The sequence below is a fragment of the Marmota flaviventris genome, chromosome 8, assembly GCF_047511675.1.
Source record: "Marmota flaviventris isolate mMarFla1 chromosome 8, mMarFla1.hap1, whole genome shotgun sequence".
Taxonomy (NCBI): domain Eukaryota; kingdom Metazoa; phylum Chordata; class Mammalia; order Rodentia; family Sciuridae; genus Marmota; species Marmota flaviventris.
Genome location: NC_092505.1, coordinates 14,456,285 through 14,470,030, shown reverse-complemented (window position 1 = coordinate 14,470,030; position 13,746 = coordinate 14,456,285). Strand labels below are relative to the sequence as shown.

The 13,746-nt window shown below is 36.2% G+C and overlaps 1 protein-coding gene across 2 annotated transcripts in view; it reads right to left on the bottom strand.

The window, feature by feature from the left end:
• The window catches only part of Ltn1 (listerin E3 ubiquitin protein ligase 1), a 45,988-nt gene extending 32,609 nt beyond the window's left edge, over window positions 1-13,379 (bottom strand). For both annotated transcript variants that reach the window (XM_027929211.3, XM_071615108.1), the window contains exons 1-7: window positions 13,278-13,379; window positions 7,459-7,662; window positions 6,746-6,844; window positions 5,874-6,104; window positions 3,606-3,658; window positions 2,538-2,718; window positions 213-386 (exon numbers count right to left, since the gene is read on the bottom strand). In XM_027929211.3, the coding sequence (XP_027785012.3) occupies window positions 213-386; window positions 2,538-2,718; window positions 3,606-3,658; window positions 5,874-6,104; window positions 6,746-6,844; window positions 7,459-7,662; window positions 13,278-13,319 (984 nt within the window). In that variant the 5' untranslated portion in view covers window positions 13,320-13,379. The remainder of the gene's footprint in view (window positions 1-212; window positions 387-2,537; window positions 2,719-3,605; window positions 3,659-5,873; window positions 6,105-6,745; window positions 6,845-7,458; window positions 7,663-13,277) is intronic.
• Between the last annotated feature and the right edge of the window lie 367 nt (window positions 13,380-13,746).

The following is a 13,746-nucleotide window of genomic DNA, read 5'->3' as shown; positions in this document are numbered from 1 at the left end:
AAAGTAAAATAAAAATCTCTACACCATTTTTATAGTCACTTGAATATTTGTACTAAATTTAGATTAAGTATTTATTTCCAAGAGGCATTTTTCCAGTAAGTCTTAGATATTATTATCTGATGGTATCTCTCTCATATTGTATCTAAGATTTCTAAAATACAACTAGAAAGAAAAGTGTTCCCCCAATGCATAAATGTGCCTCTCTTACATACCTCAACAGTTGTAAGTGTATAGAGTACAGCCTCCCAGAGTGCTGGACAAACAACTGGGTCACTGTCATCAATGCTAAGTAGAACAGATGGGCTCACTTTGGAAGCTTCATCTTTCATTAAATGTGGAATGCGTTGGCACAAAGCAGACACTAACTCAAAATATGCTGAGCGGATCTAAAAGAAGCAATAGAAAGGTGAATTAAATTAAAACCTAGTAAAGTTTGATAAGATTTATTTATGGTAGTAGCAGATAAGAATATTCACATAAACCCTGCCACTGATAAAACTAAATAGCTATAAAAATACTTTTTAAAATCTACTTAAGAATATCAAATGGCTAAAAAGACATCAGGAATTATAAGGGCAAAGTAAAGGCAGAAAGATTTAATTTAACATTTTCAATGGGGGCTGGGGATGTGGCTCAAGTGGTAGCGCGCTCGCCTGGCATGCCTGCGGCCCAGGTTCAATCCTCAGCACCACATACAAACAAAGATGTTGTATCCTCCGATAACTAAAAAATAAATATTAAAAAAAATTCTCTCTCTCTCTCTCTCACTCTCACTCTCTTTATTAAAAAAAAAAAAAAAAACATTTTCAATGACTAAAGTAAACACAATTCCTTTTTCTTAGCAGAATCCTCATTTGGGGCCTATAAAACAGCCAAATGAACAAAAAATAAGCCAAGTGGAGTGTCCATGCCTGATTGCAAGTTTGAGGTCAGCCTCAGCAACTTAGTGAGGCCTTAAGCAACTTAGTTAAGACCCTTCTCAAAAAATAAAAAGAGTAAGGGATGTGACTCAGTGGTTAGGTGCCCCTGGGTTCAATCCTAGTACCAAAATAACAAAAAAGAAAAAAAAAAAAGGAAATTCTCAAACCTTATAAAATCTACAGGAAACACCACACTTAACATTGAAAGTCTAGAACTATTTCCACTGAAGTTGGAAACATGAAAAATATGCTATCACCACTTCTTAACATGGTAAGAGGACAAATAAACAATACAAAATAAGTCAATACAAATAAATAAGAGGGAAAAAAAGACTTGAAAAAGAACCCAAATAACTATAAAACCCAAATAACTATAATTGCAGCAATATAACAAGATAGAGAAAACAATAAAATCTACACAAACAATTTTGAGAACTGGAGTCTAGAAGAGTGAAAGAGTTAACTGGATACAAAATTAGCATATAAAAGCACAGCCTCCCTACATAACAGTAGAAACAAAGTAGAAAATGAAATAAGAAAGCCCATTTCATAATAACAATAAAAGCCACAAAGACATATTCACTGTAAAGAATACTAAAGCATTCTTAGATGCAAAGGACCTAAATAGCAAAATGTACTTTCCCAGCTGTGGTCAAACAAAGTGATGTTCTGCCTTCTTATTTTAGTTCTTAAACTATAGAAAGTATTCTTTTCAAGCTTTACCGTATCTTTTAAAACTCTGTGCTTTTGGTTGATGATTTTCACATTTTAAATGGCCTCCAAGTACAGTGCTGAAGTGCTGACTACTGTGTCTAAGGGCAAGAAAACAGTGATGTGCCTTACAGAGAAAATGTAACAGATAAGCTTCATTCAGGCATGAGTTCAGTGCTGCCATTTGTGAGTTTACTGTTAATGAATCAGATACACACAGTGTTTTAACTAGAAACCCATAAGAAAAGGCTGTATTGATCAGTTTAAAAAAAAAAAAAATGCAACCAGAGGCTCATAGAAACCTAACTCTGTATTTTCCTTAAAAGCAAAGCTTTAGTATTCACTAATTCAGTAGTTATACTGTCACAGAATATAAACTACTATGAATAATGAGAATGGATTATACAAACAAAATACATACATTAAAAACGTCAGAAGGATCAGCCAGTGGAGATGGAAAAGGGGAGAGAGATAGGGACAAAAGAGAAAAGATAATATATTAAATGAGAAGAGTGCTACACACATGAACAATTTTAAGGGATCATGAACAAAGAAATGATAATTCAAGGTTGAACCTGAGGCTCAAACTAAATTAAAAACGTGAAAATAGACAGTTGAGGTGGAGCTTGGTCGTAAAGCAGGTACTCAGCAGGCAAGAGTTCCCTGGATTCAATCCCCAGGCATGTGTGTGTGCACGCACATACACACACATACACAAACACACACACACACAAAAGAACGAAAAAAAAAAGAACACCATTCTAAAAGAGAGGTACTTCAGACCTAAATGACCCACCACAAGGATGTGCTTGCAAAATTTTAAATATAAACAATAAACATAAAATATAAGCATAATCATTTAATAAGAAATGTCTTGAAATTTAAAAAAAATAAACTTAAAGATACCTGTGGTACATTGTGTTTTCCATATTTCCAAAATTTATTCTGTGATAAAAGAGACTTAAATTTTTCCTCCAGAGAATCAAGCTCATTATCAGGTAAGAGGCAAAGCAATTTCTTTAATGCCAATAAAGAACAAGTTACAACTCGATAGAATTTAGCTTCTCTTTCTTCCTCTGGAACAGTTCTTTATTTAAAAAGAAAATAAATATACATAAGAATTGAGAATAAGTTAAACTACATAATTTGCATCTCTATTTTAAATGTTTTATCATTAAATATCTACCAAAGTTGCTTTATTTCTATCTTCTGCTCTTCCCTTTGCCAATTCTCTTCAAAATGCAGTTTTACTACTAGTACTAAGTGAAAGAAGATGAAAAGTTATTGCTTGAAATGACTGAACAAGTATGCTGCTCTCTGTAGCATGTACTGGGGGGATTCTAGTAAGGATATCAAAGCATCTCTGATTACATTCCCTTATTCAGTCTTAAGTTTAATTAGAACATAAAAGTAAATAAAACAATCAAGCACAATGCGGCCTGTCTATAATTCTAGCCACCTGAGAGGCTGAGGCAGAATGATCACAAGTTCAAGGCTATGCTTGGCAACTTAGCAAGTCTCAGAAAATAAAAAGGGCTGGTGATGTAGCTCAGTGATAGAGTATCTGCCTTCTTGCATGCATAGGCTCTGGGTTCAATCCCCAGTACCACCAAAAGAAAAAAAAGAAATAAACCATTCTACTACTCTTTCAATAAAACTACTTTAGAACTACTTAGTTTCTTCAACTATTTTCAATGAGAAAACAGTTCCTAGTATGACTGTCATAAGATTAACACGGTAAAAATATATAAATATCTCTTTCTAATAGAACTAAATCTGCAGCTCCCAGATAGTTCTCATTAAATAGCAAGACAACTTGCAAGTAAAAGCATCTGGTATGTTGCAATATATTAAGTTCTCATCTCTGCATTTAGAATTCCTTATTTTTAGAAAATAGTATATTGAAATTATATCTGGTTATCTATGAGTAAAACAAATCATTAACATGAGTTACTTACAAACAATACAACTTACTGTGGGTCACTGAGTGTATCAGGTGTTTCTTTTAGAAGATGGTCTTGCAGCACCTAAAGATGGAAGAAAAATACCAGAGTCTTTAAGATTTTATTAAACCGTCAAGGATGAACAGAGAGAATATAGATAAGTTTATTTTTTTAAATCCCATAAACCTCATCTTACCTAAGCAAAATCAAGTAGTAAAACTAAAAGGTCTGAATTTTACTCACTGCCCTTTTCCTATCAATTTCCAAGGCTGACAGCTGCTGGGGTAAGAAGGACAAGGTACTCCTTTTCTACACTTCCAGTTCCCATCAAGAGAAATTTTCCACTAAATATTTTTGGTCACTTGTTCCTTTATTTCTCTTGCACACAGCAATGCAATGTAATAATGAATTAGTAAATCTTAGAAAGAAATTAGGCTCTACTTTCCTCTTCCTTCCAGGAATCTCCTGGCCCAGAGAGAACACACATTGTGCTCTGCTTTATCTAATAGGAAGGTCTAAAATTTTCAAATGTTGGGTAAGTCTGCCTACTTCTAGTGTGCAGTACCAGGGAATCCACTGTTCAAGTATCAGCAGCTAACATTTATTGAGCTTTTCCACATGCCAGGTATTGCTTTAGGTATATTTTGTGCATAAACAAAATCACCCCTCATAACAACTCCATGAAATACAATTCCTGTTTTACAGATGAGGATAGGTAAGCACAGAACTTGCCCAAGGTCACACGCCTAAATAATGGCAAAATGGCAAAACCCAATGGTATGACACAGGGTCAGTAGTAGATAGTGTGTTATATTTTTTATAATGCACCCCCCTCCAAATTTTTTTTTTTTGGTACTAGGGATTGAACTCAGGAGCATTTTAACACTGAGCTACATTCCCAGCCCCAATTTGGTTTTGGTTTTGTTTTTTTTTTCTTTTTAGCAACTTGCTAAGTTCCTGAGAGCCTTGCTAAATTGCTGAAGCTGGTCTAGAGCTAGTGATCCTCCTGCCTTGTCTTCCTGGATCCCTACAATTACAGGCTTTCAACATCACATCCAACTATAATGCTGACACTTTGATCTTCGTTTTCCTAATACCTCTATAATAAATTGGCTTTGAACTTGGGAAAGTTATAACCCAATAGTTATAAAGAACTATGGCAGAGACAAATAACAGGAAAATAAAATGGAGAAAATAACCCACATGTGATCAAGTATCTACCCACAACAAAGCCAAAATCAAAAATTTTTAGAAAGGCCTATGAACAGACAAATCAGTTGTCTTTAAAACCATTTTTGCTGGGCATAGTGGCACACGCCTGTAATCCCAGCAGCTTGGGATGCTGAGACAGAAGAATCACAAGTTCAAAGCCAGCCTCAGCAACGGAGAGACACTAAGCAACTCAGACCCTGTCTCTAAATAAAATACAAAATAGGGGTGGGGATGTGGCTCAATGGTCGAGTATCCCTGAGTTCACTCCCTGGTCTCCCCACCCCCCCCCCAAAAAAAAAAAAAACATTTTCTCCAGACACAGTGGTATACACATATAATTCTAGCTACTCAGAAGGCTGAAGCAGGAGGATTCCAAGTTGGAGGCCAGCCTAAGGTTCAAAATAAAAAAGACCTGGGATACAGCTCAGTTGTGAAGCATCCCCAGCACCAAACCAAAACACAAATTTTTTTCCTGAAATTCTTAGAGAGTCTAAATCCATGACACCTCACGCTCATAACATTGATCATTTGGTATTTTAAATGAAGCAATGGAAGGATTAGGACTCCTTTTGAAAATATGGTTGAAGATACAAATCCTCACCCTAGGGGAAAAAAAAAAAAAAGCCCTCAATTAAAGCTATGTCCAAGAAAACAGTATCAGAACAGAATTAAGTCCAAGGACATCCAGCAGGTGGAAAGAAATCCCCATACCCTTTGAGGTCATGAAAGTCTTCTGTGCTGACTATGATCAAAGTAGAGGATAAAACTTTTATCCTGGCCAGGCGCGCACACGCCTATAATCCCAGGGCTCAGGAGGCTGAGGCAGGAGGATTGTGAGTTCAAAGCCAGCCTCAGAAATTTAGCAAGGTCCTAAGCAATTTAGCAAGACTCTGTCTCAAACTAAAATACAAAAAGAGCAGGGGATGTGGCTCAGTGGTTAAGGGCACTTGGGTTCAATCTCTGGTACCAAAAAAAAACAAAAAACCTTTTTTCCTGACACACCTATGATGGCAGGTAAGAGAACTGTCATTGTAACAAATACCTTAAATGCTTAAGAAAAAAATAGAAAAAGTTTCCAAAAACTTACAATGGTAATTTCATCCTTACAAAATGCTATGGCTTCAGGCTGCTTGCTTGGAGGGAAAGCTGCTTCAAATGCGTCTTTTGCTGCACATGCGGCTGGTGTGTATGTATCACACTGAGCCATTAACCAATATCCCATTACACTTTTTAAGTAGGGAGCCAAGTGTTTCTTTACTTTTAGGATAAGTTTTTCAAAAGCTTGTTGTGTGGCTTCTCGAACCCGGCGGTCATGATCCTATTGAAAAAACATGTCATTTTAAAATAAATACAAATACAGACATTTCTATTTAAGCTACAATGACCCATTATTAAGAATTCACCTGTGTACAGAGCCAAACTAAAAATCAATTTTTTGAGGGTATAGCTCAGTGGAAAAATACGTTTTGTATACATACAGCCCTAGGTTTGATACCCAGAATAACAACAGAGAAATTATTTTGAAATGTTGAGAACTTGGGATTTATTATATCAGAAATTATGTAAAATAATTAATGTTTCCTTTTTCCCCTTCCCCAGTAAGATTAAGATTGTATTCAAGACAGATTCAAAGCTGGGCACTAATCATGTAATTCATTCTCCTTCTTTGGCTGCAAATATACAAGGAAATAAAATAACTGCCAAAATTTATTACAACTGCAAAGTATCTGTGTCATTCTCTAGTAATGATCTAATTTCTGAAAATACAGACTCTAAACACTCTTTCAAACCAACATGATTTAAACTGCATAACAATCCTGACATAAGATTTCATAACTCTCACCAATAATGGATCACTTAAATGACAGTCACCATGATTTCACCTAAATATGTGTGTGTGTGTGTGTGTACACACAAACATACACAACAAAAATAAACTAGTAAATTCCTAATACTTACAAGTGAAATTTTACAGAAAATTCTTGGCCAATATGGAAGAACTCCTTTTACAATTTCTGTCTCTCTCTCTGTACACATGGTTCCAAATTCCTGCATGGCCTAAAAGTAATTTATTAACATCATTAAGTATTAACAACTGTAATATTGGCTACTGATTATTCTGTTCTGGAAGCTCAGTCTATTTTATGTAATGAGAGAAGATATTATTTCTGTGTATGTCATAGGGATTAATATACACAGTTGTTTCAGTCTATAAAAGTAGAAACTATTCAGCTGCTTTTTAAAGAAATTAATGTACAAACAAAAAAATTTTTTAAATCACAGTGCTGAGCTGGACACAATGATACCTCTGTCTATATCCCAGCTACTCAAAAGGGTTGAGGCAGAAGGATCATTTCAGACCAGAAGCTCTAGATTAGTCTAGACAATATAGTAAGACTCCATTTTTAAATAAAAGATAAAATTACATTCCTTAATAGTAAAAAACATATAGTCAAAATTCTAAAAATTTAAAATGTTTCAGAGCAACAAACTAATTTATAAGCCAGAAAGTGTTAACTAAACTTACAACAACATGTCAGAAAAAAGTATATGACTGTAAAAGAATTAATAACAATTTACTTTTCTTTGCACTGGATATGCCCATTTGTTTTTTGTTTTTGTTTTTAAAAAAAGGTGTTTTTTGTTTATTTTATGAAAACAAGAAAACTTGCTTTTAATTTTGTTGTGACGTCTTTCTTAGAAAGTTTCCGAAGCACCATTCGGAAATCAGAATCTACAAGACTGTCTATTTCTTCAGCTCCTTGAATAGCAGGAACATAGCCTAGGTCACTATGAGATGTTCCAAAACCAATAAATCCAGGCACCGTTCCCTGTTCTTTGGCAAGGAGTTCTGCAGCTCGGCCACTGTTTGAAGGCTGATAAGAAAATAGGAAGAAAAGTCAGATTCCAAGAAGAATTCAAATTTTAATTTTAATTACATAATTCCTTGACAACTCTCATAAGAACAAATTTTCGTGAATAATTTTTTTCCTAGTCTAAGATTTCATCTATTGCAAAGTTTCCCAAAGATGACTATTTCTGTCACCAAGAACTTATCAATAATGATCCTACAAGCTACCCACTATTATTTCCTGGTTTCAATGTTTTTGAACATTGAACAATGTTTTTGAAACCGTGGATACAATCCATTAGTGGCTTATGGTATCAACATAATGGGTCATTTGAGAATTTTAAAGAATAGAATAAAATTTTAAAAACCAGAATGCATCACATGTAGTAAAATTTTCATAAATGTTATTTTGTCAAGTTTTTTTGTCAGATTTTCACATAAATAGCCCTTATTCACATATATGTGCATTTTATAATGATATAAAATTAAATGATAAATGGGTCTGATTTTTTTCATTTATCCATTCATTCAAAAGGTATGTAATTATTTATTTAATTTCAGTACTGGGGATAGAACCCAGGGGTGCTTAGCCACTGAACCACATCCCCAACAATTATTTATTTATTTATTTATTTTTTAGTTTTCGGTGGACACAACATCTTTATTTTTTTATGTGGTGCTGAGGATCGAACCCAGCACCCCGCGCATGCCAGGCGAGCGCGATACCCCTTGAACCACATCCCCAGCTCTCTTTTTATTTATTTTGAGACAAAGTCTCATTAAATTGCTTAGGTCCTCACTAAATTGCTAAGGATGGCCTTAAACTTGAGATCTTCCTGCCTCAGCCTGGAGTACAGGCATGTGCCACTGTGTCCAGCCCAACAGAGATTTATTAAGCAATCACCATGGGCTAGATCTAATGACAGCTGCTTCTAGACAGAGTCCCTCAAGAGTAGATACATTTATTTCCACACACTCGACACCTAACCTCTTTGGATTAATATTACATTGTTATGGATACAAAGATCAATGCAATGGTCAAAATATAAAATATACTCTTCTGTTTGAACCATAGTCAAGGGTTTGACTGATAAACAATATAGTATTCCCTTAGTACTAAAAGTTAAACAGTTGTTACAGAGAAAGAAAATATTTGAACTATTTAAAAGAAAGTAACTTATTCATTATCATTTCAGCGGAAAATGCCTCAGTTCAACCACCATGATGATGTTACACTGGAATTACGACATCTATATTTCTATATTTCTTACTTCTCTATAGGGATATTTGCAAAGGGATATCCAAATGTGTGATACAAACAACTCGTATCTAGCAAAATCATGTTTGGAAAACTTACTTGACAAGGAATAATCTGGCCTACTTTCTAATCTAAACTGAGTAATCAGAAATAAAAATCATGGCCTGAATAACATTTTTTTTCCAAACTGCAGCATTTAAGACTAATTCAACAAAAAAAATCTCTATATTTGAAGCTTTATTAAAATGAACTAATATTATTCACTTCAGTTTTCTCAATATTGGTACATGAATAAAGAGTACAAAGGTAATTAATGAATTATAATAAAATGCTGAAAACTAAATACAATGACAACAGGCTATTAGAATGTCACTTATAATTTCATTTGTAAACAGTTTTTCATTATAAAACAATAAGACTAATTGCCACTGAAGGAGTGAAGGCTACATTCCAAACTAACTTGAAATACCAAAGCTGACAACAATTACTAGGGTAGAATAAACAGTATCATATTTTCAATTTCCAATTTAAAAGTAACCATTATTTTTTAATGTATTAATTGTATGTTTTACTCATGTCTACTTTGAATTTCTTTTAAGAGAGAGAGAGAGGAGTGAGAGAGAATTTTAATATTTATTTCTTTTATTTTTTATTTTTTTTTTTAGTTTTCGGCGGACACAACATATTTGTTTGTATGTGGTGCTGAGGATCGAACCTGGGCCGCACGCATGCCAGGCGAGCGCGCTACCGCTTGAGCCACATCCCCAGCCCCTCTACTTTGAATTTAAAATACAATTGCAATGATAATCTTTGTGGGTTAGATGCTTACACACATACTTTAATCAAAATTAAGAACCTTGATTCTATTTTTGGCAATTAATTTTTCTTATCCTGTCTCTACTTCTGTCTACATTCTTTTGTACCTGGCTTCTGCAGGTATTTGAGGTAGCAACCCTTAGTCTAGGTTTAAAGACCAAACTAAAGAAGTCTTACAAGATCTTTCACACTGGTGGCAATGTCACATGCCTGTGATCCCAGCATCTGGGGAGACTGAGGCACAAGGATTGTAAATTTAAAGCCAGCCTCAGCGACTTAGCAAAGGCCTAAGCAACTTAGTTTGACCCTGTCTTTAAATAAAAAATTTTAAAGGAATGTGGCTCAGTGATTAAGCACCCTGGGTTCAAACCAATAGGAAAAAAAAGTCTTTCATCATCTGTTCATATGTCAACTTTTCCAAATCTTATCTCCTCTCTATCCAAACCTACTTTCTCTTAATTTTGCTGCCCTTGTCCATGTTCCAGTTCCAAATTGAATTCAAGGTTCCCTGAATATGTCACATGCCCTTTGCCCTTTCAAAATTCAATCTTTATATAAAATCCTTTCTCCAACTGAAAATTCTTCCTTTTCAATGCCTGTCAAACTTCTACTCATCCTTCAAAACACTCATATTTATAACATTTATCTCCCTCAGATCAGTCACCATACTTTTCTGTTCTCCCACGCTTTCTGCTTATACTGTATTATAATTATTTAATACATTATGACATTGGTTATGATCTGTCGCTATCTTCAAACCAATAGTTCAAGAACAGCAGACATTTCTCTATCATCTTTGCATAAAGGGCATGCAATACTCAATTTTCTGTTAAATGAATGTCACTCTAAAGTTCAATTCTAAACTCTGACATTTCCTGGCTTCATGAGCTTAGGCAAGTTAATGTCTCTAAACCTCAGTTTAGAGACAAGAGTAATTAACCCATTCCTTGAGTCCCTGTCAACATCAAACTTTTTTAATATAGATAGATTTATTTTAGTTGTAGATGGACACAATACTTTTTTATTTTTATGTATTTTTTAATATAGATAGATAATACTATGATTTTAGTTGTAGATGGACACAATACCTTTATTTTATTTTTAAGTAGTGCTGAGGATCAAACCCAATGCCTCATGCGTGCCAGGTGAGTGCTGTACCATGGAGCCATAGCCCTAGCCCCAGCCCCAAACTTAAGTTTTTTAAACTTATTATTTAAACTTATTATCTTATTTAAACTTATTATTATTATCCAATAATAAGAGATTTCAGCAAGTAATGTCAAAGGATGCTAAAATCATTAATGAAAGTTTGTGGGAGAATAGTACATTCAGTCTCAGATTACCACTATTCATATTTGTTTTTAGCCAATGGAAAAAGATAACTTTATTTTTTAATGGAGTGATCAATCAGCATTTTTTTAAATTTTTTACCTTTATTTGATATATTTATGTTTATGTGGTGCTGAGGATCAAACCCAGGGCCTCGAACGTGCTAGGCGAGTGCTCTACCAGAGCCACAACCCCAGCCCCGGAAAAAGATAACTTTATAGTGGAGGATACACCTTAACCTAGTGATTAAACAAGTACCATTAATAATGGGACAAACAAAAGTCATGTGCCCTAGTGAGATGCACTGAAAAAGATGCATCAACTTTGAAGCATTTCTGTCAAAAACTGTTTCAAATCATATGGAAACCATTAGAAAATCTAAATTAAACAAAAACATTCACCCAGACTCTTCCAAGTTCTGAATGTTCCCCCAGTAGCAGGGGAAGGCAGGGAACCACTGGTAAAACTCTCTAGATCAAGGGAACACGGTTTTCAAATGACTTATCTCTTAAACAAGAAAATAAAAAGATTATAGAGAACACTACTGAGATGAGTACAGAATGTGAATACATGGCCAATTCTTAGAGTGTTATACCAAAATTAAAATTTCTGCATGTTATAATTGCTCTCAATTATGGAGAAGAAAGGCATTGTTTTTAGAAAATACATCCTAAAGTACTTAGGAGTTAAAGAACCCAATTTTGAAATGATGGTGGAATGGGATGATCATTATTATCCAAAGTACATGTATGAAGACACGAATTGGTGTGACTATACTTTGTATACAACCAGAGATACGAAAAATTGTGCTCTATATGTGTAATAAGAATTGTAATACATTCCACTGTCATATATAAATCAATAAAAAAGGAACCAATTTCTGCAACTAACTCTCCTAAGGCTCAGCAAAATACATAAATTGAGACTAAAAGCAAATGTGACCAAATGCTAACAATTGGTGAATCCAGGTAAAACACATACAGATTGTTGTTCTAATATTCTTGCAACCTTTGCTCATATTAAGAACTTTTCAAAAATATTGAAAAATGTTTTACAAGATAAATCATTAAGTGAAAATCCAAGTAAAGTACTTAGCACAGTACTTAAAGTAAGTTACTACAATTGTTGATATTACCTTCCAAAACAGACTTAAGTGACAGATCTAAATAAATACAACTTCAACATCAAAATTAACTGAATCCAAACAGAAGAAGGGCCTTTCCATAAAACTGGACATAACACATTGTGCATCATAAATTGTAACATTGTTACATCCCTAAGGATAAGAGCAACAGAAGTATCATATAAAAACACTTGCCTTCAAAATATTTACATTCTAGTGTGGTGGGGTTGTGGCTCAGTGGTAGAGTGCTTGCCTCACGTGTGTGAGGCACTGGGTTAGAATCTCAGCACCCCATAGGGAAATAAGTGAATAAAGTAAAAGTCCACCAACAAGTAAAAAGAACTATTTTTACATTCCAGTGAAGTAAGTCGGTAAATTACGTAGAATGTTAAAAGTCATACATCCAGAGTAAACGTAGGAAAGAAAAACAGGGACTAGGGGACAGTATTTAGATTTAAAATAGGTCGACCACGGGAGATTTCATTGACATCACTGAAATGTCTACAGGAAAATCTGGAGCCACCTAACAGAAGAGCACTGGGAACCTGCCAGGCAAGGCCAAGGCACAGTGAGGTCAGCGCAGCCAGATGAAGTGAGCTAAGAGGAGGGAGTTGGGGATGAGGCTGGATGGGAAAGAAGCAACAGAAAGCGGAGAAAGTCGCCCATAAACCATGTATACCACCTAAGGCCACTCACCTTTATCCGGAGGCACGAGGGGAGCCACGACAGGCTTCTGAGCAAAGGAAGGACATGGTCCGAGGTATCTCGCACGCCAAGCTCAAGGTAATTTCCTCCCACCCAACTCTACCTCCCAGCCCCCAGCCCCGCCGCCCGATACCTCGGCCAGGTAACCTTCCAGTTGAAGCTGACACTGAACCATTTCTTAGTGAAAACCGTGCACGCTCTAGCATCGAACATCTTTTCTCTCACGATTGCCCAATCTGCTCAAAGACAGCCCATCCCGCCCTCAGGGACTCACAACAGAGAGGTCACACTCGACACGGAAACACGCCTCCCCACAGCCACGCTCCAGACACCCTCAGGCTGCTCGCCCGGCGGAGCCACAGGCGGCGAGGCGCAGCCTCCCCAGTCGGCCAGGCCAACCTGCACTCACCCTCAGGTTCCCCTTGGTCCGCTGCTTGTTCTTCCCGCCCATGATCGCTGTAGCTGCCGCACTCTCAATCTGCAGCCCCGAGGTTGACACGGCCGGGCCACAACTTCCGGTCTCTTGTGCCGGAAGGGGGCCTACAGTAACAACTTCCCCCGACCCTCCCCTTCCGCCTCCCACCCCGCCCTCCTGCCGCCCCACTTCCGCTCCTGACTCCAGCTGAGTTTCTGACCGTCGGTTGCCCGGGTCGCCACAATTAAAATCACGCCTGCCTGCGTTTCGTCACTACTGGCCAATAGGAAGCCACGGTTTGGACCCGTGGCGCCAAATCGTGTCTTCCGTGCTTTCAGGGGCCAGAGTTGTTCCCTAGGATGTTGTTCTGAACTGTAGAGCGTGAGTTTCACATAAGGGTATCAATAAAATAATATAGTAGTACAACTGTAAGGCACCGATTTGAAAATATGGAAGAAATGAT